Raw genomic sequence first — 25,949 nt, 5'->3', positions numbered from 1 at the left:
ACTATATTGGATAGTCCATATATAGAATATTCCCATTATCAGAGAAAGCTCTATTGGGCATTGCTTCTGTGTTGGTATAGAGAAAAGTGTAACAATTTATATGAATGAAAATGCTAATGAAGTCACCTGTGACTGTGGACTACATATTATGTTCCGCTTTTATGCAGATCAAAGTAGTGTATTCCCAGTTTGTCATCTGGAGGTTGGCAGATAAAGTTTGAATGTAGTGAGAAGTGTGGCTCCAATGTTACTATCCAGAGTTATCAGACTTTTTCTTTTCTAATTATAAAAGTAAGATCTGTCATTATAAAACTTTTTGGAATAATAGTTCCCTTTACCTGCTAAAAAATTCCAGTTTTAAAAACTCAAGTGTAAAAAGCAAAAAGTACTAGAGGTAAACCTGTGTGAGTTTCACAACAGATTTCCGAGAACAAGACCTTTCTGTATCTGGGGTCAACTGGGTTAATAAATGTATTTCTCAGGGAGCAGTTCCACTGGGGGAAGAGTGAGTGGATTCTGGAAGAAACAGGAGCTATGTGTTTAAATGTTAGAGTCCAGGAGAATGTAAACTGCTTTCATCCGTTTATTTAGCTAACAACTGTCGATATATTCTTGAGACACAAAAATCGAGTAAGACAGCTTTGTTGCCCTCAGGAAGTAGTCTTATGCTGGGGCAGAGGTGCAGGTAAGGAGATCCGTGGTTTGGCAGGTGTGGAGAGAATGAGACGGAGTGGAGAGGAGGGCCGTGTACACCTGACTGCAGGTCAGAGAGTCTTCCTGGGGAACGTGGTGCTTAGGGAACTTGGAATACATATGCAGGACCAGATAAAGGGCATCCCAGGCAGGAGGCAGGACGTGTGAACTCCCAGTGGTGTTAATATGGTAATTAATTGCTGTCCACACAGTAGGCTGGCAGGCAACAAAGGTAGAGGGCCAGAGAGTGGAAGGGCAGGGCAGGCTTTGAGGTGCCCTTGGACTTACCCCCTTAAAGCACTGGGGAGTTAGTGAGTCTTGAGCAGAGGTGTGACGTGAGCAGAGGTCTGACGTGAGCAGAGGTCTGACGTGAGCAGAGGACTGACGTGAGCAGAGGTCTGACGTGAGCAGAGGTCTGACGTGAGCAGAGGTGTGACGTGAGCAGAGGTGTGACGTGAGCAGAGGTCTGACGTGGGCAGAGGTGTGACGTGAGCAGAGGTCTGACGTGAGCAGAGGACTGACGTGAGCAGAGGTGTGACGTGAGCAGAGGTGTGACGTGAGCAGAGGTCTGACGTGAGCAGAGGACTGACGTGAGCAGAGGTGTGACGTGAGCAGAGGTGTGACGTGAGCAGAGGTGTGACGTGAGCAGAGGTGTGACGTGAGCAGAGGACTGACGTGAGCAGAGGTGTGACGTGAGCAGAGGACTGACGTGAGCAGAGGTGTGACGTGAGCAGAGGTGTGACGTGAGCAGAGGTGTGACGTGAGCAGAGGTCTGACGTGAGCAGAGGACTGACGTGAGCAGAGGTGTGACGTGAGCAGAGGTGTGACGTGAGCAGAGGTCTGACGTGAGCAGAGGACTGACGTGAGCAGAGGTGTGACGTGAGCAGAGGTCTGACGTGAGCAGAGGTCTGACGTGAGCAGAGGACTGACGTGAGCAGAGGTGTGACGTGAGCAGAGGTGTGACGTGAGCAGAGGTGTGACGTGAGCAGAGGTGTGACGTGAGCAGAGGTGTGACGTGAGCAGAGGTGTGACGTGAGCAGAGGTGTGACGTGAGCAGAGGACTGACGTGAGCAGAGGTGTGACGTGAGCAGAGGTGTGACGTGAGCAGAGGTGTGACGTGAGCAGAGGTCTGACGTGAGCAGAGGTGTGACGTGAGCAGAGGTCTGACGTGAGCAGAGGTGTGACGTGAGCAGAGGACTGACGTGAGCAGAGGACTGACGTGAGCAGAGGTGTGACGTGAGCAGAGGTGTGACGTGAGCAGAGGACTGACGTGAGCAGAGGTGTGACGTGAGCAGAGGTGTGACGTGAGCAGAGGTGTGACGTGAGCAGAGGTGTGACGTGAGCAGAGGTGTGACGTGAGCAGAGGACTGACGTGAGCAGAGGTGTGACGTGAGCAGAGGTGTGACGTGAGCAGAGGTGTGACGTGAGCAGAGGTGTGACGTGAGCAGAGGACTGACGTGAGCAGAGGTGTGACGTGAGCAGAGGTGTGACGTGAGCAGAGGTGTGACGTGAGCAGAGGTCTGACGTGAGCAGAGGTCTGACGTGAGCAGAGGTGTGACGTGAGCAGAGGACTGACGTGAGCAGAGGACTGACGTGAGCAGAGGTCTGACGTGAGCAGAGGTGTGACGTGAGCAGAGGTCTGACGTGAGCAGAGGTGTGACGTGAGCAGAGGTGTGACGTGAGCAGAGGTGTGACGTGAGCAGAGGTGTGACGTGAGCAGAGGTGTGACGTGAGCAGAGGACTGACGTGAGCAGAGGTCTGACGTGAGCAGAGGTCTGACGTGAGCAGAGGTGTGACGTGAGCAGAGGACTGACGTGAGCAGAGGTGTGACGTGAGCAGAGGACTGACGTGAGCAGAGGACTGACGTGAGCAGAGGTGTGACGTGAGCAGAGGTGTGACGTGAGCAGAGGTCTGACGTGAGCAGAGGTGTGACGTGAGCAGAGGTCTGACGTGAGCAGAGGTGTGACGTGAGCAGAGGACTGACGTGAGCAGAGGTGTGACGTGAGCAGAGGTGTGACGTGAGCAGAGGTCTGACGTGAGCAGAGGTGTGACGTGAGCAGAGGTGTGACGTGAGCAGAGGTGTGACGTGAGCAGAGGACTGACGTGAGCAGAGGACTGACGTGAGCAGAGGTGTGACGTGAGCAGAGGTGTGACGTGAGCAGAGGTGTGACGTGAGCAGAGGTCTGACGTGAGCAGAGGTGTGACGTGAGCAGAGGTGTGACGTGAGCAGAGGTGTGACGTGAGCAGAGGTCTGACGTGAGCAGAGGTGTGACGTGAGCAGAGGACTGACGTGAGCAGAGGACTGACATGAGCAGAGGTGTGACATGAACAGATATGCAATTTATTTTTTTTTTATCTTTGACAGAGTGGACAGTGAGAGAGAGAGAGACAAAGGTCTTCCTTTTGCCGTTGGTTCACCTTCCAATGGCCACCACGGCCAGCGCACCGCGCTGATCCGATGGCAGGAGCCAGGTGCTTCTTCCTGGTCTCCCATGGCGTGCAGGGCCCAAGCACCTGGGCCATCCTCCACTGCACTCCCGGGCCACAGCAGAGAGCTGGCCTGGAAGAGGGGCAACCGGGACAGAATCCGGCGCCCCGACCGGGACTAGAACCTGGTGTGCTGGCGCCGCAAGGCGGAGGATTAGCCTAGTGAGCCGCGGCGCCGGCCAGATATGCACTTTAAAAAATTGTTCGGCAACAGTGTGGACGAGAGATTGCATATGAGTAGCTAAAGGTGAGGGCATGAGATAGAAGATTGCTGTAACCGCAGGGAGAAGCGATTAGGTATAGACTGAAGTGCTGAGTGTTACCAGCAGAGGGTGCATGAAAGAGCTTACGGAGGGGGAACGGGCAAACGCTGGAAGAATATGGGTTTGCCAGAGTTTGGTGTGAGGCGCTAGAGTTTTGTAACTAGAGTTTTCTATCAGTGTGAGGGTTAGAGTAAGACCAAGTGTGTGCAGAAAGACGAAGTTTTCAGTTTGGTTCACACTGAATTTGTCAAGCCCACGGTACAGACAAGTGTGGGTAGAGTTGTGATTCAGGCCTGGAATTCGGCAGAGGTCTGGGCTGAGGAAATCCATGTGGATGTCTCTGAGTGCAGCTGTGGCATTGACACTGTGGGGGTGGTGAAGTTACCACTGCTAACAGCTGGCCAGGAACAGCCCTGAGGAATATGAGCATTTAAAGGGCCAGAAAAGACGACGAGGGCGTACTAAGAGCAGATCTAGGAGGGGGCGCTGACATAGAAGCCCACAGAAGTGAGAATCCCAGGAAGCAGCAGCAAGTGTGTGACTACAGACAGGACAGTGTCCACTGACTCGGCAGCCTCCAAGCTGGTGGCTTCCAGACTGGGGAGGCTGCAGCCATGTTTAAGAACGCTCAGGAACGTATGGGGGACGAGGCGGCGGCAGCGGCAGCGAGCGGAGGCCTCTCAGGCCAAGGAGTTTGATTTGCAGAGAAGGCGAAAGTTCTAAGTAGGGGTCGGTGGAGTGTTGCTTTTTTGATTGAAGAAATATCCTTGCCTTTACACTCCTAAGCACAAGAATAGAGTGGGAAGAGGTGAAGAAAAAGGAGAGAGGAAAGCATGAGTGGTTTGGTAAGGCCCACGCCAATAGAAGTGTGTGGGAGGGATCTTAGCCCTGGGCTGTCCCAGGACAGGAAGGGACACCTTCCTTGATGCAGGAGAAATAGAGAATAGGTGCTACAATCTTGCTTTCATCTGCAAGTTACGGAAGTTCTCTCCTGTCCCTGCTACTCTCAGGGAAGTGCTGAGAAGGAGGTGGGTGGTGGCGGGGGTGGGGTTGGGGGAAACATGAGAGAGCAGGTTCAGGGGGATGATCAAGCGGCTCTGAAGCCCTGAGACCAGGGATCTGTGGGGACCAAGAATTTGGGTGACTGGACGGATTCCCGAGCCGTGACGTAGTGACAGGTGTCTCCACAACTGGGCTTCTTGGCAAGTGCATTATGAACGAAAACAAGGGCCAAGGAAGCAACAGGAAGTAATTAACAAGGCGCTGAGAAAAACAGAATGGCCAGCGAGCGGAATTCCCAGTGGGGTTAGCATCTTCAGGGGCCAAACAGTAACATCCCTGTCCTCTGCCTTTGCATTCGGACCGAATCATGCAGTCGTTCCTAGGAACCCGGCAGATGGGGATGGAAAGTGTCAGTTTTATGCATGTCGCAGGAGGGAGGGACACAGTTTCGATGCAGGGTCACAACCTGACTTCCTGGTGCCACAGACTGGACTCGTCCACTGGAAGTGGCTTCTCCAGGGCAGAGACCACCGCAGTGAGCTTCCTGTGGGAAGCCGCAGCAGAGGCGTGCCTGGAGGACAGCTGCTGGCAGAGGGGCGGGAGGAAGGGGCGGGGCCGTGGGGCAGAGGGGCTGGAGGAAGGGGCGGGGCCGTGGGGCAGAGGGGCTGGAGGAAGGGGCGGGGCCGCGGGGCAGGGAGGAAGGGGCAGGGGCCGTGGGAAAGAGGGGCGGGAGGAAGGGGCGGGGGCCATGGGGCGGGGGCCGTGGGAAAGAGGGGCAGGAGGAAGGGGCGGGGGCCGCGGGGCAGAGGGGTGGGAGGAAGGGGCCAGGACCATGGGGCAGAGGGGCCGGAGGAAGGGGCGGGGGCCGTGGGGCAGAGGGGCGGGAGGAAGAGGTGGGGCTGTGGGGCAGGAGGAAGGGGCTGGGGCCATGGGGCAGGGAGGAAGGGGTGGGGGCCGCGGGGCAGGGGGCAGGAGGAAGGGGCTGGGGCCATGGGTCAGGGAGGAAGGGGCAGGAGCCGTGGGGCAGAGGGGCGGGAGGAAGGGGCCGGGGCCATGGGGCAGAGGGGCGGGAGGAAGGGGCCAGGGCCATGGGGCAGAGGGGTGGGAGGAAGGGGCCGGCCGGGACCATGCCTCAGCCCTCTGGACGTGGGCAGGAGTAAGTGGTGAAGCTGAGACCTGCTTCTTACTGTTTGTAATTCACGCCATGGAAGCTTGAGAGGAGGGAGAAGTTTACCCTGAGACTCTGGGTACGTGGGATGTGGGTGTGACTGGAGAGTAGGAGATCAGAATTTTCGCTTTTCAGGATGTAAGGGCCAGGGTGTGGCCACGGGAAGGGCTGGCCTGGTGAGTCAGAGCCGCCGTCAAGGGGTGAGGCGCAGACACCATCAGGTGACTCAGGACGACACTGGGCCGGGGGCTCCCAGAAGTAGAAAACAGACTGCAACCTGAGGCTGCTGGGCTTTGGAGCAGAGGCGAGAAGCCTTGGGCCGACTTGCAAGCCTGACCAAGCCTGGCTGGCCTCTGTGATGTGGGTGCAGAAGTGAAGTAAGTGCCGGATGCAACTGGCTGATTTCATTGTTGCGTCACCACGGATAGCGTTTTTAGGGGATGACTTTATTCATGGGTTTTTGGACCAGTGTAAGCAGTGGTTATCGGTCCACTTGGATTTCCTGCTCTGTGGTAGAGCGGTGGTGGCAACAGCCACGGGGTCTGTGGTTCTCAGAAAGGAACTGTCGCAGGAAACGACACTTGAGTCCATGCACCGAGAGGTGGCCCCAGCAAGTAGAGCTAGAATATCGATGTTTGCAGAGACAGACTCCCAGAATGAAGAATCGTGTGTGACGAAAGCTTTTCTCTTCTCATTTAAAGGAGTGGCCTCAAACGCATCAAGCCTCCATCTCGTACACGGGTCCTACAGTGAGACCACCCAGTGAGCCAGAAGGGACCCCTCCCCGGCCGTCTTTGTACAGGAGAATATTGCGAAGGCTCGCGTCATACTGGGCACCACCTCCGGAAGGTGAGCAGCGTGGTGACGGAAGGGAGATGAGAGCGCCCGAAAGCAGACCCCCAGAAATCGGTCTAGAGCCTTAGCTAGCACCGAGGTGGACCTGAAGGGTCGTTGAAGGCAGCCTTCCGTGTGCCACCAGGGTAGGCCCAAACGAGGCCCCAGCGATGGGCCCAGGAGGCTGTGCACTCTCCCTGACACTGACGCTGACGCCAGCACAGCTACTTCTGGTGTGGGTGTTGCAGACACATCCCACTTGGAGCCTGGCTCCTTACCCGTTGTGTCTAAGAAGGGTGAGGGACGGTCAGTAGAAGGGCTGGTGGAGCTGAGTGGACTGTGCTGCTAGTGGGTGGTGAGTTGTTGGTGCAAGAAGTTGACTTGTGCCTGTGCGTCTCCCACAGCCCTCTCCCAAGAGGTGAGCCTGCAAGACTGGAAGGAAGTACAGCTGTCCACCATTGAACTGTCCATCACAACACGGAACAGCCAGCTTGACCTGACGGTGAGTGTGCTTTTGCTTGAGAAACATCTGGTGTCTGGGAAAACTGACCAAGGCTACGTGTTCTTGCACTGATTGATTTTGACCCTGTGCAGACAGAGAGGAACCGATCAGGAGAAAAGGGGTGTGTGTGGCTGTCAAGGAGTGCAGAGGTGCCGGGGAAGCTCCGTGGGCTCTGAGTTAGAGTTCTGGCCGTTGCGTAGTGGCCTGTACAGATGAAAAGTTACCTACTCCTTGGGGCCGGTGCTGTGGTGGAGTGGGTGAAGCCGCCACCGGCAGTGCCGTCATCGCATGTGGGCACCAGTTCATTTCCGGGCTGCTCCACTTCTGATCCAGCTCCCTGATGATGCACCTGGGAGAGCAGTGGAGGATGGACCAAGTGCTGGGGCCCTGCACCCACGTGGGAGACCCGGAGGAAGCTCCTGGCTCCTGTGCCGTTTGGGGAGTGAACCAGTGGATGAAAGTGCTCTCTGTCTCTCTCTTGTTCTCTAACTCTGGATTTCAAATAAATAAATCTTTTTTTTTTTTTAATTTATTTGACAGGTAGAGTTATAGACAGAGACAGAGAGAAAGGTCCTCCCTCCTTTGGTTCACTCCCCAAATGGCCGCCATGGCCAGCACTGCACCAATCCAAAGCCAGGAGCCAGGTGCTTCCTCCTGGTCTCCCATGCAGGTGCAGGGCCCAAGCACTTGGGCCATCCTCCACTGCCCTCCTGGGTCACAGCAGAGTGCTGGACTGGAAGAGGAGAAACTGGGACTAGAACCCGGCGCCCATATGGAATGCCGGCACTGCAGGCGGAGGATTAACCAAGTGAGCCACAGCGCTGGCCCCATCAAATAAATAAATCTTAAAAAAAAGTCCTACTTCCATTTGTCACTGGGATAAAAAAGGATGCAAATTTTACTTATGTCAATACTTTATTTTTAGATACAGTCCTTTTTTAAAAAAAATTTGAGCCAGAGCTCCCATCTACTGGTTCAGTCCTCAAATGTTTGCAGTGAATTCAATCCAGGTCTCCCCTGTAGGTAGCGGGAATCAGTCACTGAAGCCAGGGTCCACCTCTCCGCTCTGGGTCCATGGCAGCAGGAAGTCGGAGTCAGGACCTGGAGCTGGAAATCAAACCCAGGAGCTCTGATACGGGAGCAGGCGTCTTCACCACCAGGCCAGAGACCTGCCCCAGCAGCCATTATTTTTGTGATGGTATTGAATCATAGCTTCAGAGCCCCGTAAAAAGAAACACACACATACACATGCCTGTGTTTGTATTCATACATGGTTTTGTCTTAGTCCTGTCTATAGACATGCATTGAACAACATGGTATCCAGTAGCCATATGCTAGCTACCTAAACTTAAACTAATTACGATTAAAATTTGAAACTCAGTTCCTCAGTCGCATTAGCTACAGTTCAAGTGTCCACTCTCATGCGTGGCTGTCAATACCCTGTGTGTAAACCATTCTCATCAGCATAGACAGCTACAGCGGATAGGGCTGCCATAGACAACACACCAAAGACAAGTTCAAATAAGGCAGGAGTTGGCAAACTGGTCTGCCATGTGTTTTTGTATAGTTCATAAGCTAAGAATTGATTTTCTAATTTTAAATGGCAGAAAATGAAAAGAATAATGTTTTGTGATACAAAGATGTCAAGTTTCAGTATCCAGAAATAGTTTCACTGGAACACAGCCGTGTTCATTCCAAAACAGATTCTCTGGCTGCCCCAGTGCTACAGTGGCAGAGCTGGGGACTGCGCAGAGAGACTGTGTGGTCCAAAAGCAAAAACCATTTACCATTTGGCCATTTACAAAAATCATTTCTGACCCCCATATAGAGAAAACTTTAGTAAATTTATGTTAATGAGACTGCAAGTAGAACAGCCATTCATAACTGTGGGTTAACAGGTTTTTTAATAAAGATTTTATTTCATTTATTTGAGAGGAGAGGGAGAGACAGAGAGAAAGGTCTTCCATCTGCTGGTTCACTCCCCAAATGGTTGCAATGGCTGGAGCTGCACTGAACCAAAGATAGGAGCCAGGAGCTCTTGTCTCCCATGCGGGTGCAGGGGCCCAAGCACTTGAGCCATCTTCCACTGCCTTTCTGGGCCATTAGCAGAGAGCTGGACTGGAAGAGGAGCAACTGGGACTAGAACCCGGTGCCCATATGGTATACTGGTACTGCAGGCAGAGCCTTAGCCTACTATGCCACAGCACCGGCCCCTAATTAATCAGATAGTATGTGCACAGTTGTCCTGGCCACTTGGAAAACTGGCAGATGGAGCTGGAATGTGGTGAGGCGTTTGATTCCAGTATTAAGACTCAGAACAGTGAGTTGTTTCTAATTGTTCTCAGGAAACACATGTCCACTGCAAAGCACCTGGAAAGCATAGCTCTCCCATGAAGAAATCCACTTGAATTAACTAAAAATAAAATAAATAAAGCTGTGAACGGGCTCGTCAGTATAAACCTGGCAGGACAAGGTCTTTTTCTTAGCACGGCATCTAAGGCAAAACGCGTATTAATGCATTTGTCTACGTGTTAAAAGACACCATAAACAAACTTTTTAATGAGAAATTGGCTGACTAGTAGGATGTGATAGACTAAGAACAAATGGCTTTCCTTATAATAAAGCCTTAGTGTAAACTAATAAGAAATAGGCAATGCGGTAATGTGAAAATGCACAAAGGAAAGCGTGTGACATGCACTCACAAATGATGAAGCTACCAAATGCTTCTATTTGCTGAACTTGTACAAGCTAGGCCCTGTCCTAAGAATTTTTCGTGTGTTAACTTCTCCCTTGTAACTGCATTATTAGATACAACTTTTGTCTGAATTTCAAGGGAAGGACAGAAAATGTGCTCAAGGTCAAAGAAATGTGGATTAGTGACTGGAATTGACATCCAAGCTGGACGCATGATGGATAGCACTCGCTGGAACAAGCAGCCGCCTGCGTTTCTGATGGAAATGCCAATGGGACGCCTTTCTCAGTGGCAGCTTGCTTGTCCTATCAAGTGTATTTCTAGGAATGTATCCTACAGAAGCGATCAAATGAATCTATAATGCAGGCAGTCCTTTATTTCTTACATAATGAATTTGGAAAACATAGGTAAAAGTGAGATTACGAAGGTTTAAAGAAGTAGATTCTGTCCCAGAAATACTTTAAAAAGAAAGATAAAATTTCTAATTACACATTTCCCCTCATCCATTCTTTGATACTGCGTACTTCCCGTGTTTTGCTCATGTTCTTGTCTCTGATGATTGAATACCAATGAATGGACTGAGTTTAATGAGTACATGATTGTGGCTTGAGATTAGTTATATTGAGAATTCAGTCAGTTTTATCTTTGTCCCAGTTATAAACGTCTATGATACTGTGCTGCTTATCACTGATTTTCTTCCCTCACATTTCTTTGTAAAAATAAAAGCAAATGCAATAAAATATTCAAAGAAAACGAGGCTGCATGTAACAGTCCAGAATGTTCATTTATCATGAAAAGCAGCACATTTGGAGTCTGAAAGAAGCTGTATGAATGTGGATTTGTGAGAACTGAGTTCCCTGTACAGCTGTGTTCACAGTATCTGATAGCAAAGGATAAGGAGCAAATGCGTCCGTTTAATGAACTGGTATATGTAAGGTTATAAACGTGATTCTATATTGGTTTGCATGGAAGGATGCTGATCATATATTGTCAGGTTAAGAACAAGGTTACAATAATTTGTATGAAATGACTGCGTTTTTTATTTAAAAGGAAATTCTAAAACTGGATTTCATGGATGATGGCGCTAAGGCTCCAATTTGACGTTCTTTCCAAATGGAAAGCCAGCTGTCCAAACACCACTTCTGCAAATGTCCCTTCTTTCCCACTGGTCTTCAGGAAACCTCCGTGTACGTCAGGTGTCCATATACATGTAGACGTCTCTAGTCTGTTGCTCTCTTTATTCTGGTACTAATAATCTGCTTCTCTTAGGATAGTATTACATTCCTCTGTTCTGTTCTTTTTCCCTAAAGAGTCTCCTGGCTATTCTTGGCTCTTGGACTTCTATAAATACTGTAGAATGTTTATTAGACTCCACATAAAAGCGCTGTACTGATCTGGGTTGCATGTGCGGATAGATGAGTCCTGAACCATGCAGCGTGTGTCTTCACTGGTCAGCCTCAGTCTCTGTCAGTGACGTCTGGGAGTTTTTTATGTAGGATTCTGTTGGGACCGGCACCGTGGCTCACTTGGTTAATCCTCCGCCTGCGACGCCGGCATCCCAAGTAGGTGCCGGGTTCTAGTCCCAGTTGCTCCTCTTCTAGTCCAGCTCTCTGCTGTGGCCCGGGAGGGCAGTGGAGGATGGCCCAAGTGCTTGGGCCCTGCACCCCATGGGAGAGCAGGAGAAGCACCTGGCTCCTGGCTTCAGATTGGTGTAGCTCCGGCCGTAGTGGCCATTTGGGGGGTGAACCAACGGAAGGAAGACCTTTCTGTCTCTCCATCTATCAAAAAAAAAAAAAAAAATCTGTCTTCTGCTGGATGTATTTCTTGAAAATAGTTTCTTAAAATGTCATTTTCTATCTGATTTAGTAGATAGGCATGTAATTGGTGTTTACATTGATGCTGAATTAGCAGTCTAAATTCTTACTGATTTTAGTTTTTTTGTGTGGATTCTGTTGGATTTCTTGGCGGTTCCGTCAAATGAGACTGCAGACGGTGCCCGGTTTTGTTTCCTGCTCGGAGTTCTCAAGTTCACACCTTTCATCTCACTCCTGGACAGTGTTGTGTAGAGGTCATGGTGGTAAGGGCCATCATCTGCCTGATTAGAGAAGGGTTCCCGGCCTCATTCTCCTTTCTCAGGTTGAAGTTGCCTTCCATTCCCAGTTTGTTAATAGTTATTATCTGTTATCGTAAAAATCTTTCCAGCCTCTTCTGAAATGGTCAATCTTCCCATTTAATCTGTAATAAATTTACTTTTGAACGTTGATATGAGACTTTTGGCCAAGCTGAAGCACCAGGTTTACCTTTGCACCTTACAGTCGGGGCAGAATCTGAAACAGTGTTGACAGACAGTGGTCTGAATTAAGCAGCGAGGGACTGACTCCAGACAAAAGGGAATCAAACAAGACAAGCCCTCTGCTGGTCCCAGCCTGCTGCTGGAGAGGCTGCAGCCTGGGTCAGCTAAGGCCCCGCGGGGTCCCTTTGTGACCTGAACAGCCCGCGTCTGGACTGTGGAGGAACAGTGTGTGTTTCTGTTAGCATGAGAAAGAAAAAGAGGAAAAACACAAAGTGTTGAACTCTTTACCTATAATAGAGTTATAGATGTTAATAAAAAACAAGACTGGGAAGCGGAGGAGGGTATGGTGGGAAGAATTACTATGTTGCTAAGGTTGTATTAATGAAATCCATGCAGATAAATTTTAAAGAAAGGCCTTTGAGAATTGAGGGTCATCGAGACAGCCAGCAGAGCATGAGAGCCGCGCCAAGAGGGAGCCGGAGACCTGCAGGTTTCCTGTGGCGTCGCCGGGGAGTGCCTGCTGGGACAGGCCCGTGGGAGAGCCCCCAGGCTGGAGAAGGAACTGGCCGCCCTGCACAGCCAGAGGCTCCGTCCCGTCACAGGGCCGGGGCTCCGTGTTCCCGGCAGCGGGTCCTGTCAGACTCAGGGTTTGAGGAGCTGCTGCAGGAAGCTGGCGCCTCAGCAGTGGGCGAGATTGGCTGAGGCTGCCTGCGGTCTCCTAGCTACGCGCAGGGACTGAACTCCAGGGCTCCATGGAGGGGGCTGTCCCGCTGCCTGGATTTGTACGGTCTCCGAGCTAAGCATGGCTGTTACAGTTGTGGAGTTTTTTAAAAAACAGGAGTGTTCTCTTGTCACACGTGAATATTGTTTAGAATTTGCATGTCAGGGTGTGGAAGGCCATCCTGGACCTCAGCCACATGGCTGCATGGCCGCTGGTGCGCCTCCATGGCAGAGCCGAGCGCCCGGGGCGGGGCCTCCTGGCCCTGGATGGACGAGGACCGCTTTCCCCACCTCCACTCCCGGTGGCCGTTCCGCCTGTGCCCCGGACGCGCGGCCTGCGGAGGAGGTGCTTCACCGCCTCGCTGATGCTGCTTTGGACCGACTCCTCCGGCCCCCCGTCACCGCATCACATCCCTCTTCCTGCGTTCCCTGGACCCGGGCCCCTCCTGCTGCTTTCCCTAGGCTGCTGTTTCCTGGCTCACTGCCCCCCGCGCCATCCCTACTCCTGCTCTGATTCCCAGCCCAGCAGCCCGAGGATCCTATTAAAATGAAGCCTGAATGGTGCCCCTTCCCCTCTCTGGAACCCTCCCGTGGTTCTCCGCATCACTCAGTCTAAGAGCCTGATTCTCAGAGAGGTCTACAAGGGCCTCCTGACGGAGCACCCCCGGTCTCTGTCCCAGCATGCCACTGCAGCCGCACTGGCTTCCTGGCACAGGTCAGGCACACTCCACGGCAGCCCCCTTTGCAGGGATACCCCTCCCCCGGGGCCAGTGGCTCTCCAAGTGTGGCCCCGACACTGGTAGCATCAGCCATGCCTGAGACTTGTTTGCAATGAAGTCTTGGGCCACACCCCAGATCTGCTGAACCAAAAACGGGGGAAGAAGCCAGAGTCTGAGTTTGGTTTGGAACCCACAGGAGCAGGCCTTGAGTGCTGTCAGGCCCTTGGGGATACCTGCTAAGGTCTGAGGCCCCGGGGCTGGGCGCCCGCAGTGCTGGACCGCTTCCCCTTTCAGGCTCAGCGGTACTCTTCCAGCTGGCCCCCTCTCCCGTCAAAGCCACCTCGCGCTCCTCGTTCTAGGTCTTTGGTCGCATTTCCTGCTACGTTGCAATACAATTCCCGCATACTTGCCTCCAGATAGCCTCTGTAACTCAGGATTTTATTACAGTTTTTCATTTCCTCCGTTCCCTACAGTTGAATGTAAGCTCTTTGCAGGCAGAAATTTGTGATTTTGCTGATGTGACCCGGGCTCTTCTTGGTACGTGGTTGGTGCCCATGAAGTTGCATACGAACCCTTGAGCAGAGTGTCCCACTCTGTGTCTTGTAATTCCTAGTTAAGGGAGGTGACTGTGCTTTAGTTGTACCCTTTAGCTTTAGGCATAGGCTTTAGGCTCTCAGAAGGCTGTGGGTTGTCTAGGTTACCGAAAAGAATTCCATCTGAAGCTCACAACGCGTTGGTATTTATAAGAGGCTGGGTTTGTATTGCTAGGCACAGACTGGTAGCAATTGTGAGGAGTGGTGCAAGAACCAAGTAGGTTTTCATACCCACTTCCTTGCAGCTCAGCTCTTTCTGTGGGTAGACATGGAGAGGTCTCAGAACATTATCATGGACTAAATGGATGCTGTTTCCAACTCTGGTTGCATACAAGTTTGAGAGCATGCTTGAAACCCAGACACCCGAGCTCTCCAGCCCACGCAGCTGGCGGTGGTGCGGTGTGTGCTGTGTTCAGTGGGCACTGAGAATCGCTGGCACGGGTGGGCAGAAGGCATCCTAGGGACTTTAACAGCCACGATTATTACTGAGTGGCAGAACTTCAAAAACCTCTGGGGTCTTATTTTGTGTACATGGTACAAAGCAGCAAATGCATTGAAGCAAGCCGTGCAGATGAGTCTGATGTAATTCTGCTTCAGTAAAGCCCTGGGGGAACTAAAGGACTAAAAATCTATTCTGGATTCGGCCACTAGAAGTGCAGCTTCCCAGTGGGAACCTCGGGAGACGACCGTGCGCGGGCCCGGGGTACTGACGCCTGTTTGCTTGCCTCCCTCAGAGCAAGGACGACTTCATGAACATCTGCGTGGAGCCCGACACGGTCAGCAAAGGAGACTTCATAAGCATAGGGTAGGTGGGCGGGGCCCTGGGGGAGGGCGGCTCGGGGCTGCGGACTGTCCGCAGTGCCCACCGCACGCCCCGGCCTATGTGGGAATTGTTTCTCCTGGGCCCCTCTCCTGTCCATTTCAGAAGATCAGAATGGAAGAGCAGTTTTTGCCTTTTAATTCAAAGTAGGAAATTCAGTGTAGCCTGGCAGCAAATCGAGAACTGTGGTTCTGGGGTCAGAGACGTGAATGCAAGTCCTGACTCTGGCCTTGGGCCTCAAGTCACTGAACTCAGGGTCGTTTCCTCTCTGGAGCGGGGTGTACAGTCGCCTGTGCTGCCTCTGGCCTGCTCTCCAGCCTCAGACAATGGGATGCGATCGTGCAGCACTTGAGTACCCCTTACCACTCCTGTCCTGCTCCCAGGCATGGATGAGAAGCTGGAAGGCGTATGGAGGGTTCTGGGGCCTTTCCCAGACGGCATGGCCTTCCCGGGCCAGCCTGATTTGTTCAGCCCTGTCTCTGCCAGAATCTCATTGGCTGAGAATACCGTAAGCTGCACCGAGCAGCTGGGGAGTTGCCATGCCGACTGGCAGCTGCTCAGCCCGTCTTCCTCTGCTTTGTCTCGGCGCTCCCCCTCGTGCCCGTGCCCACCGAGGAGGTGGACGTTTCTGGGGCAGTGGCCGGTCGCCATGGCTACGTCGTTAGCTGCGGCAGCAGCAGGAGGGCGTGCATTGGGCGCTGCGGCCTGTTTACTGGCTGTGTCTGGTGAGAGGAGCAGAGCCTGTGCCGTCTCTTACAGTGTCAGGGAGTCTGCTCCCTCATGCTGACGTCCCCACCCAGAAAACCCATCAAGTTCATGCCTGAACTTCACCGCTCTCTGGTACACGGGCTTGCGAGCAGCAGCAAGTCTGCTTTAGGTCCTTGAAGGACGTGAAATCCAGTGACGCACGCAGGCTTCCTCCGCATGTCGGACTGGGGCACTGGCGAGTTGCTCTTGGAAGCTGACACAGTTTCGTCGGTTGTCCATTAGTGCTAAGTAGAGGACTGACTGACGGGGTCACTTCTACCTCCTCCTCCTGACCGTGCCTAGCCACCGTGGGTACATGTGCGTGTGCACGGTAGCTGTACGCCACAACCATTTAGTCAAAGATAGAAGTAGACTGTTAATATAAGTGTAGGGAATTAGAGACCTTCTAAGACTGGTGGTTCACTTATATAAAAGAAACGTGTACCTTAAATTAGAATAAAAATGTTCTCCAAGAATCAGAAGAATGAAATAACAGAAATTCGGTACTTTCTCTGAAGAATTTCATTTCATTCTAATTTTTGCATTTAATTTAAAATAAACAAGTCAGAGAAAGCTGCAGTTTGCTTTCGCAATCTTGAATGTAGCAGCGCTGAGCAAGCGTCACCGGGAGACAGTCTATCACAGGACCCCACGGCTCACAGGCCATCTGTGTCTCTGCTCTCACACAGAGGAGGAGAGAACCTGCTGTACCTTTGGTCTAACGTGGTTGCCATTACTGGTTTAAGCTTGCTTTTCCTGTACCCACAGAAGCAAGAAGGTGAGAGACCCCAGGCTGCATGCGGATGGCACCGAGTGTCTGCAGGCCAGCCAGTGCAGCCTGCACCTGCCGGAGGTGAGGGGCAGCGGGCCGCGGGTCCCCTCTCGAGGCAGCTCGCGCTTGCCCGGGCTTTGTCAGCTCCTGGGTCACGTGAGGGAGGCAGACCTGAAGTTTGCAGTGTCCTCGAGCAAGGACCCTGTGGGCGCCGGAGCCTTCTGGGTGCGAATGCGCAAAGCTTCCTAGGCTTGGGTTAGGACGCACGGAGAATTCTCTAGCTGCAAGAGCTAACAGTGGGTTTTATTTTAACGTCTTTTATTGAGGACCTGGAAGTGTTTTTCATTTTGGCACTGAGTTTTTCTTTATTGGGAAATGACCCGCGTGGGAAGAGTTGGGAGTCTAACCTGAATGCTGAGGGCACTGACAGCCCCGGCGAGGCAGCTCGCCTCCACAGAGCAGGGAGGACCAGCGTTTCTCCACGGCTTACAGAACAGGTTTTTACAGAGAATAAGGAGGAAAATAAATCAGTGGATTTAAAGGCTTTCCCAAGAAAATTAAGCTTTCTTTTCATTTGAGAAAGATTAGGGCCAAGAAGGGAGCTTATGTTCATGAATCCCTTAAAGATGTATGTTTTAGTAAGTGTTTGAAGGAGATATGGAAAACTACTGGATTGGGGGATCTGGGTCTTCCCACAACCGGTGCTGTGGCCGGTGCAGTAGGCACTGAGAGAGGTCTTCCATCTGCTGGTTCTCTCCCGATTGGCCACAATGGCCAGAGCTGCACCAGTCCAAAACCAGGAGCTTCTCCCTGGTCTCCCACACGAGTGCAGGGACCCAAGGACTTGGGCCATCTTCTACTGCTTTCCCAGGCCACAGCAGAGAGCCGGATGGGAAGTGGAGCGGCAGGACTCGAACCGGCACCCACATGGGATGGTGGCTTTACCCGCTGCGCCACAGCGCTGGGCGGAGATGTTTGGAAAGACCAGTAGGCTGCATCCCCGGGCCCGGCGTCCCCCCAGGAGCTGCGCTGCCGGGTCGCGGGCGGGCGGGCGGGGCCGTCCTGAGCGCTGCTCTCTCTCCAGGGCACAGGAGGCGCTTTCAGCATCGACAGCGAGGAGTACGAAGCCATGCGCGTGGAGGTCAAGCTGCTCCCCAGGAAACTGCGGTTCTTCTGCGACCCCCGGAGGAGGGAGGAGATGCTGCAGGGGGCAGCTCCGTGAGCGGCCGCGGCGGGGGCGCCCGAGACGGATCCCCAGGGCCTGCTCGCGGCCAGTACCCTGCGCGCCGCCCGCAGCACGCCCTGCCCCGAGCGGCGATCCGTCCTCCGGGCTGATTGTCCCTTGTCTGCCCCGAGTGGACGGAGAGGACTCGAACTTTCTGCCCAAGCACAGCCGCCGCAGACTAAGTCCTCAGTGTGTTGTCGCGTCCAGGAATCCCGGGGCAGTGCCTGCCTTCCCCGGCTCCCGGCTCCCATTTCTAGGCTCTTCGTGGGTGTTGCTACCGTGGGGCTTTGGTTCAGTTTGTCCTCAATCCAAAAACAGTTGTGAGGCCATGTCCCTAGTCAGCCACCGCTAAAATACGGTAAAAGCCGAGTTGTTTCAAGCTGTCCTTTAACTGTTGGTCTGCATGAGAGCCTCCCGGGGTGGGCCTCACTCCCAGGCTGAGCTAGCAGTTTGAGGTGAGCGCCAGAAACGGCAGCTTGCCACGCTCCCCGGTGACAGTGTCCCCCACCCGTTCTCGGGAGAACGTAGCCGGAAGCGGCGGTCACCGCCTCTTCCACTCCCGTCTCCTGCAAAGTATTTTGAAAAATCATGTACCCCTCACCCATCCCAGTCGACGTCTGGAGTCTTTCGTGGGAAGTTGTCTAGTTGCCCAAGTCTGTACTTCCTGGTGTCATGTAAATATTGGTATTTTAAAATAAAAGCTGTTACATCACTCTTTTAAACATACTCAGTGTAGTTTAAATTCCACAGCAATTATTTATGAATGAACTAGTTCCTCAGTAGCTACCGTTTTTAAGTTGGTTTTTCTCCTGGTGTGTGTGAATTTTGTCATAATGTGATCTATTCTTACTGCTCACCCCAGCTACTTGTCAACAGCAAACAGCAACACTCACTCCCAAGGCTGACACAGCTGCTGGTATATAGCTCATGTTCATGTTTAACTTGGAATTTTTCATTAGGATATTCCTTGACCAAGAATACACATGATATTCATAGCTGAGATGAAGTGCAATGTCAGTTATATTCCTTGCTCCATTGTCACACGTCAGACTTCGCACACTGAAAATCAGTGCTCTACCAAGTGTCAGTTGAAAGCAGAGCACTAGAGCCCGCCCGACTGCTTCCTTACCATCTGATGCCACCACGGACTCTGTCCACAGGGAGGTGGAGATGTGTCCCTCTCTTTCTGGAAGGGGAGAAGTAGGGAGGCAGAACAGGTTCATTTTCAAACAGCTCAAGTTAGAATTAGAGGTATGAGTTTATTTTGGTGCAGAAACAATTTCGAAAGCCATGTGTGGTTTTCCACAGTAGACACTTTCACCTGGAAATTCTGCACTGAAACAAACTCAGTTTTCATTTTTTTTCTGGGAAGACCACTGCAAGAAATTCCTGAATGATGATCACAAAAAAATAAGGCTTCCGTATCTGGTATTGTAAGGAAGGAAATCCCGTCCCATGGAAGGGAGAGGGGAGGCCCCTGGGGCTGGGCATCTGGAGTAGCCGTCAAGAGGGCTCCTGGCTCCAGCTTCCTGCCCAGGTGCACCTGGGAGGCTCTGGGTCCTTGCCACTCACTGGCTCTGTCCCAGCCCTGCTGCAGGCACCTGGGTGATAACTGCTTGAGCGAGGGTTCGGCACCGCCTGGGCCTGCAGCAGCGTGGGAAGGCCCAGCAGACGGTCGGGCTGCCTGTGCGGGGGTTCCAGTCACAGCGGTGTGCTTTGTCTCCTCATCCAGATCACTGCCTGTGAGCACTGGGCTTCTCTCTCGTTCTCTGGATCCTTGTCTGCAGAAGCCCGACTGCTGATCTGTCTGGAGAACCTTAGTGCCTCTCCTCCTGTTTAGTGCAAATCATCTCAGCTCTTAGTGAAAGTTCTGTTCTTAAATGTAAAGCTTATTTCTTCGCCCCATGGCTGATTGGCATGCAAAGTTATAATTAGTGAGTGTCCTTGCCTTACACCTGCAGCTAACCCTCAGGCCCCACCACCACAGGAAGCAAAGGCCCGAAGTAGGAAGGTGACTGAACACAGGTCACCTGATCCCAGAGCCACCACTGTCAGCCACCTAGAAACCCCCCAGAAGGTTAAAGATAGAAGCTTAGTGTATAATCTGTCCACACAGGTACCTACTGGCCCATACGTTTTACCAAAGGTCCATGTGGGGTTCTAGAAGCTCCCTGGTGTGGCTCAGAGTGCGCAACCCTGCCTCTTCGGGACGGGGACGGTACCTGCTGACTGTCCAGACCCTGGCCGCCTCGTCACCAGCACAGTCCGTGGGCAGCCCTGCCGGGAGTAAACCGCGTTCCCTGGACCAGGTGAAGGACTGCAGCACACAGATTCGTGTTAAAATGCACTTTAATTGTAAAAATCGTTTTGTGTAAATATAGTTATACATCTACCAGTCTGCACACGATTCTTTATGTATACAGATATGATGCACACGTCCTCCGTAGCACAGAACAAACAACCTCAGCTGTAGGGTTAACGCTGCCTTTCACTGGGCCCCTCCAGGACCACCATCAAACACAACAGCTGTGTGCAGGGCTCCAGGGCAGAACTGAGAACTGTCTCGCTCATTCTGTAATATGAGGTAAACACTTAGAAATAGATTCAGTTGCTCTTATTGCTATAAAATCATGCTGGGGTGTTAATCAAAATAGGGTTTTTACATTTAAGGCGACAGGGAGGCTATGTTGATCCTAATTTGGAAAAAAACAAAAATCAAGAAAACAGTTTTTCCAAGGAAAAACTTTTCAGGAAAGGTTCATTTTCCAGACCTCTATGGAAATTGAGTCAGCAAGGTCAGCCCAGGCTGCACAGAGCACAGAATTCCCCCCGGTCTTCACTGGGGGCTCTGGGACGTGCTAGACTCAGACCTTCCCCTCCTACTGCTAGTGGTACCCGAGCATCCCTCCGTGGAGGTTTCCTTCTGCCGATCACCTCTGGCTGGCTGACAGCGCCCTGTCTCGTCCCTGCATTCCCCACCCGTACTTAGAAAGCCAATCTACTGGTCTACACAGGTACTCTGTAGCAACATAGGTCACTCACCTCTCCTCCCTTGGGGTTAAATACGTCCTCAGAATTTAGGGCCACACCAGCTCTAAAAGCCCATGCTATGCTGGAATTCTAGAATAAATTCCAAAAAAACTGAAAAGAAGGCTTTCTTTCTTCATCGTTCCCTTCCTAAATCTGTAATTTCATTCAATGGCCCCAAGATTCCAGCTCCAGAAGTGGATTAAAGTGCCAGTCAGCAAACTACCTCCAGCTCGCCTCCGGTTGCCCCAGAGGCCCAACAATCATAATGGTCATGCCTCCCTGTTCCGCACCAGAGCTCTGCTTACGGGGCACCCGTCTGCCCCATTAGGACTGGCAGGCTTGGCCTCAGAAGAGCCCAGGTGGGTATCACAGAGCAGTCTGTTCACTCCAGCACACTCAGAGTAAAACTTCTCTGGGGTCTCAGCTGCTACCCAGTTACAGAACTTTCCCTTCCTTCTAGAGTCGTGGTTTGAACTTCCCCTGCATTTAACATCTTCATACTTGGCTCAGCACATAGAAACAGCAGTATAAAAATAAACTTCCAATGCTCGTAAGACAGACATTAACTTATTCACAGTCAGCCCTTCCCACAGCACTCCGTGCGCCAGCTGCTCCTGGGAACAGAGGTAGATTAGTAAGGAAAATGGAATACGAAAAACCCACGACTTGGGAGTCAGAAGAGGTTTTCCTGAAATGAGAGGGGTGGGGCCGGGCCTGCAGGACCCCCACCTCAGGAGTGGGGAGGAGGAAGCCCACACAGGGCGCGCTGGGCCCATTGGGGAGCTGTCCTCACACCAAGGCAGTCACTGCCAAGCCCAACAGTGTCTAGTGATTGCACTCGCCCCAGGCTCCACCCCCCTCCCTGACCTCCAAGGATGGTCCGCCTTGGGCCTGGAAGCAGCTCAGCCCATTCCCTGGGCCACCCAGGTCGGAGGGGAAAGCAGGCTCCGCCTCTCCTGGGGCGCCACTGCCCTCCCTCCGAGGGGCTGATCCTCTCTGCTCTTCACAAAAGGTCGCCCCCGGCCCGGTCAAAGGTGAGTCACTCGGTTGTGTTTGGAGGGCTTTCAGTGCACCCAGACAGACACCAAGTAGTCACCAGAATGACAAGCAGTGAATCAGCTGTGATTCTCCTGCTAGCTGGAATGTCCTGGGTGCTGTGTGACAGAGGACGCCACTGTGGCTCCTGGAATTACCCACCCCGCCTAGAGCGCTAGGTGGAAGAGAACAAGGTGCGCTCCAGCGGCAGGTTCCAAGGCAGAACTCCGGTCAGAACGTCAGAAAATCCAGCACCCCCGCCTCCCCACACACACGGAAGAGGAGACGCACAACAGACGCCGCATGTGGCAGGCAAGTGCCTTCCAACTCACTGCAGTCCTAACTTAGAGACCCTGCGGGCCCGAGCTGGGACGCCGACACCGGGATGGATCTACGCCAGGCATATGGAAGGCGTCACGTGTCACTACAGCCACAGCTAACTCTAAAATCATTTGGCCCATATTTTTGAGTCTGGTGGCAGACAAGGCCCTACCATTTCTGACTCCTTCTAAACAGAGTCCGAAGCCAGGCAGCAACTGGACCTCTTCCCAAAGGCTGAGAGCTGCCGTCCGCTGAGCCCGCACTTGGAAACATCCACGCCAGCGGGCCTTTGTCACATCCTGCCTGGACAGCAATCCCCACAAGGAATCGTGACACCTGGCGTTTTCTCCAGCTTACACAGGAGTGATAGGACAGGCCCAGTGTCATGGGTCACTCGCACTTGGGCAGGGACGGCAGAAGGGAGCACACCCTCGGTTTCCAGTCGTCAGAGTGCCCACCCCTACAGAGGGTGCACACCCGGACCGCAGCCACCAACTTCGAACAACGGCAGCTGGCGGGTGAGCGGTCAGTGGACGCACCCAGCTCAGCTTCTGCCACGACTGCGGAGGCCCCCATCCCTGCCAGGGAGCGGGCAGCTGGGCCAAGGCAAACCTTCAAATGGGGACCTTGCAAGCAAGAGGCCGCACTCGCCGACTCAGCAAGACACGCGCCGTTTACCCGTGTTGGTCAGCCAGGCCGGGGTGCCCCGCACCAGGCTCCTGCCCCTTGAGGAAGCTGACGAGCTGGGCAGAGACTCAAGTTTTGCTTTAGGGTCAGCTGAGTGCAGACCCCCTAAGGTGTGACACCGCCTCACTGGTCCATTGCCCTCTGGGACACCCGTGCCTCGGGGCTATCTGATTACGAGGCGGGGACACACACAGACACCAGGAGGACAGCAGGGAGACCCAAGGAGCCCGGAAGCCCCGACTCACAGCGGCAGTGAAAACAGGACCTCATTGCCACCCTGCTAACCCTCAGCACGAGAGGGCTCAGGTGCACAAGTGCTTCAACACTGTCCGTGCAGCCCCGTCCCGGTTCCAGGAAGTGAGGGTCTGCCCGTGCCCTCCCCCTCCAGGAGTCAGGCCCCGCCCCTCACCCCTACCCCTGCCTCTAGCCACCCACTGAGCCCTAGGAGACCACTAGAAGCAGCCATTACTTGACCCAAGTAAGAAAGTCCCTCCCTCCAGAGAGGCAGCGCGAGACGGCCACTCAGAAAGGGGACAGCTACACACAGATAGCTACACACAGTGGTTTTTCCTTTTGTAAACACACATCTTACTGAAATGATGGCTGGCCCCACACTGCAGAGAAAAGTGTTATTAGTTGCACATTTCAGTAACCAAACCTATTTATATATTTACATAAGTAAGATGTCCCCTTGATTCAGTGTCTGCACTTGTGTGGATTCCTTCAGTCTTAAACTCTTTAGCAAGGAGCAACAGCGGAGATTTTTTTTGATTAAAGCAGTTAAGCCCTAAGAACCCAGTCTTGAGACAGAGGAGTGAGCCTTCCGTTCGGAGGTTACTTCTCTCTGCTGTGTCCATGCCTGGCTGATCCTGACCACAGGCACGGCACACGGGTGGCATTTCCAGGTCGGGCGGGGAAGTGAGAGACGACTTATCACCAACCACCGTATCCCAAGCCGAAACCCTCCACTAGGGCGAGACCCCGACGACTCGGAAGAGCTGGCTTTCCGAGTACGAGTAACAGTCGCCCTCTCACTGCGGCTGCCAGCCTCAGGGCACAGGGTGGGCTAGGGGCCCGCGCTCCCCGCAGCGTCTCGGAGCAGGCTGGTACGTTCACTGCGGACACGCGGGCTTCCTGGAGGAAGGCACTGTCAGATTTCCTAGCAAGTCCTGTCTTAGGTCTCTGGAGCCCGCTACTCGGCCTAAGCGTGTCACTTCCACGGGAGACGCGTGTGAGGCCCGACACGCACACAGGCGCGTCCGCCGCAGGCTCCAGCCTCTGCGCACTCGGCCGCTCTCTGTCCTGCACGCGTGCCAGGGCCCCGCCCTTTACCACCACCCCGTACTCCAAAAGCACACTCAGCCCTGCGAGTCCATTTGCTTGCAAGTTCCAGGTCCAACACCGGCCCTTAGGAATTTGCCGGCTCAGCCCAAGAGCAGGGGACTGCGACAAAGGAACAGGACACCGAGTGGCCACCATGACCTGCCTCTGAGGAGGACGTCCAGGCTCCACTCTGACCTCAGGCAGAGCAGTGAGCAACCTGGCCCTGCCGGTCCTCGCAGAAGCCGGGCTTGGGCACATCCTTCTGCCTCTCCTTGTGGCCCCCACTCCCGTGATTCCCCACCGAGTCCTAGAACCGACTGAAAACCCTTGCAAGGTCTAAGGCCACACTGGACAGCTGGCCGTCTCGTTCCTGAACACATCCCGCGACAGAGACCAAGGCCACTTTCCGAGCAGTCACCCTCGGGTGTCCAGAGCTCAGCCCGCTCCTGGCGACGCAACTCCCGACACCACAGCCAAGGAGCAGGCAGCTCCGGGAGACAGTGGCGGAGTCCTCATGGCAGGACCCGAGCAGGGCACCCTCCCCTCCCCTCCGGAGAAGGAAGGCAGGAAGTCACGAAGCGGACGCTGGCTGGGAAGCAGGAGCCGTCAGAGGCGAGGCCAGCTCCGGCTGCCCGGGCCCGCGCCCTCTGCCTACGGGCAGCAGGGGTTGTCGATGACCAACATGACGTCGATGCCGTAGGCCTCCAGCAGGTCCATGAGAAAGCCGCGGTCGCCCTGGGGGTCGAGACCCATGCCCCGCGCGTGCTCTGCTGTCAGAGTTTTGTCCTGACTGGCGGACACCTCCAACAAAGTCTGAAATATCCGGTTGTTCTGCTCCAGGAAAAACCTGCGTTTGTAAGACAAGACACAGGGCAGGGAGGAGAAGACAAGACAGAAAAGCTCGCCAGAAAATCCACACACGGGGAACCAAAACTCGACTGCTTTGGGGCCGGCGCAGTGGCGTAGCAGGTAAAGCTGCTGCCAGCGTCCCATATGGGTGCTGGTTCAAGTCCCAGCTGCTCCACTTCTGATCCATCTCCCAGTGCCAGGAAAAGCAGTGGAAGACGGCCCAAGTGCTCGGGCCCTGCACCCACGTGGGAGACCTGGGAGAAGCTTCTGGCTTCAGCTCAGCTCCAGCCATTGTGGCCATCGGGGGAGTGAACCAGCGGATGGAAGACCTCTCTCTCTCCCTCTATCTCGATATAACTCTGCCTTTCAAATAAAAGAAACAAATCTTAAAAAAAAAAAAAAACTATACTGCTTTGTGTAATACACGTTTAGATGACTTCAAAACAAAAATATTTTTAAAAAAGAAAAGGACACAGGGTGCAAGTTCAAGTCTCATTGCAGTGCTTGGCGCGCCTCACAGGACGGCGAGGGCGGTCTCTGAGCGCCAGCCTGCTGATGCCAGCACTGCACCTGCTGGGTAAGAGGGGAGTGAGGAGGGCCTTCCGCCCAGCTCCAGGGCCCTGGGACGGGCAACATCAGCCAAAGCAACCCGCTAACCCGGGTCTGAGGCCAAGGCTTGCAGGGAGAGACTGAAATCTACTTTCCAATCCAGGACCTCAGTTAGGAGCAGCAGCTGAGCCTCACTGGAGAAGAGGCGGGCCCTGCAGTGCGCCACCCACATGGCCCTGCCTGACCCCACCCACGAGGTCCTGTAGTGCGACACCCACGCAGCCCTGCCCGGCCCCACCCACGCGGCCCTGCAGTGTGCCACCCACATGGCCCTGCCTGACTCCACCCACGCGGCTTGCAGTGTCCCACCCACACGGGAAGGGCGGCCCCAGGAGGGGGCAGGCGCAGCGACCTCGTGAGCCCGGGGTCTGGGGCTGGAGGGGGAAGGGGGAGGCAAGGCGCAGGCCTGGCCCTGGCACGGCACGCCTGTCCCCCAGTGAGCACTGCTCGAGTGGACAGGGATGATGCACAGCCTGACTCTGCAGTCGCTGCGTCAGAGCCCTGGCGTATGAATGAGCCCACGAGGGAGGCAGCAGCGCCCGCAGAGCCCTTGGCTGCAGCCTTG

General features: G+C 53.7%; 2 protein-coding genes across 30 annotated transcripts in view; one reads left to right on the top strand and one right to left on the bottom strand.

Annotated features, from left to right (window-relative positions):
* AGK (acylglycerol kinase) overlaps positions 1 to 18,252 on the top strand; it is a 103,897-nt gene extending 85,645 nt beyond the window's left edge. For all 26 annotated transcript variants that reach the window (XR_016231829.1, XM_089329645.1, XM_089329644.1 and 23 more), the window contains 5 exons: positions 6,315 to 6,462; positions 6,852 to 6,949; positions 14,701 to 14,771; positions 16,302 to 16,386; positions 17,390 to 18,252. Coding sequence is in view for 25 of the 26 variants with exons in the window: in XM_089329645.1 (XP_089185771.1) it covers positions 6,315 to 6,462; positions 6,852 to 6,949; positions 14,701 to 14,771; positions 16,302 to 16,386; positions 17,390 to 17,527 (540 nt within the window). In the remaining variant the exon portion in view is untranslated. The remainder of the gene's footprint in view (positions 1 to 6,314; positions 6,463 to 6,851; positions 6,950 to 14,700; positions 14,772 to 16,301; positions 16,387 to 17,389) is intronic.
* A 1,609-nt stretch (positions 18,253 to 19,861) lies between these two features.
* The window catches only part of DENND11 (DENN domain containing 11), a 51,348-nt gene continuing 45,260 nt past the window's right edge, over positions 19,862 to 25,949 (bottom strand). For all 4 annotated transcript variants that reach the window (XM_089329656.1, XM_070071393.2, XM_051835135.3 and 1 more), the window contains one exon: positions 19,862 to 24,773. In XM_089329656.1, the coding sequence (XP_089185782.1) occupies positions 24,578 to 24,773 (196 nt within the window). In that variant the 3' untranslated portion in view covers positions 19,862 to 24,577. The remainder of the gene's footprint in view (positions 24,774 to 25,949) is intronic.

This window comes from Oryctolagus cuniculus, chromosome 3 (assembly GCF_051225735.1).
Source record: "Oryctolagus cuniculus isolate XC-2025 breed Fujian yellow rabbit chromosome 3, ASM5122573v1, whole genome shotgun sequence".
Lineage (NCBI taxonomy): Eukaryota > Metazoa > Chordata > Mammalia > Lagomorpha > Leporidae > Oryctolagus > Oryctolagus cuniculus.
This window is presented reverse-complemented; position numbering and strand designations above follow the sequence as displayed.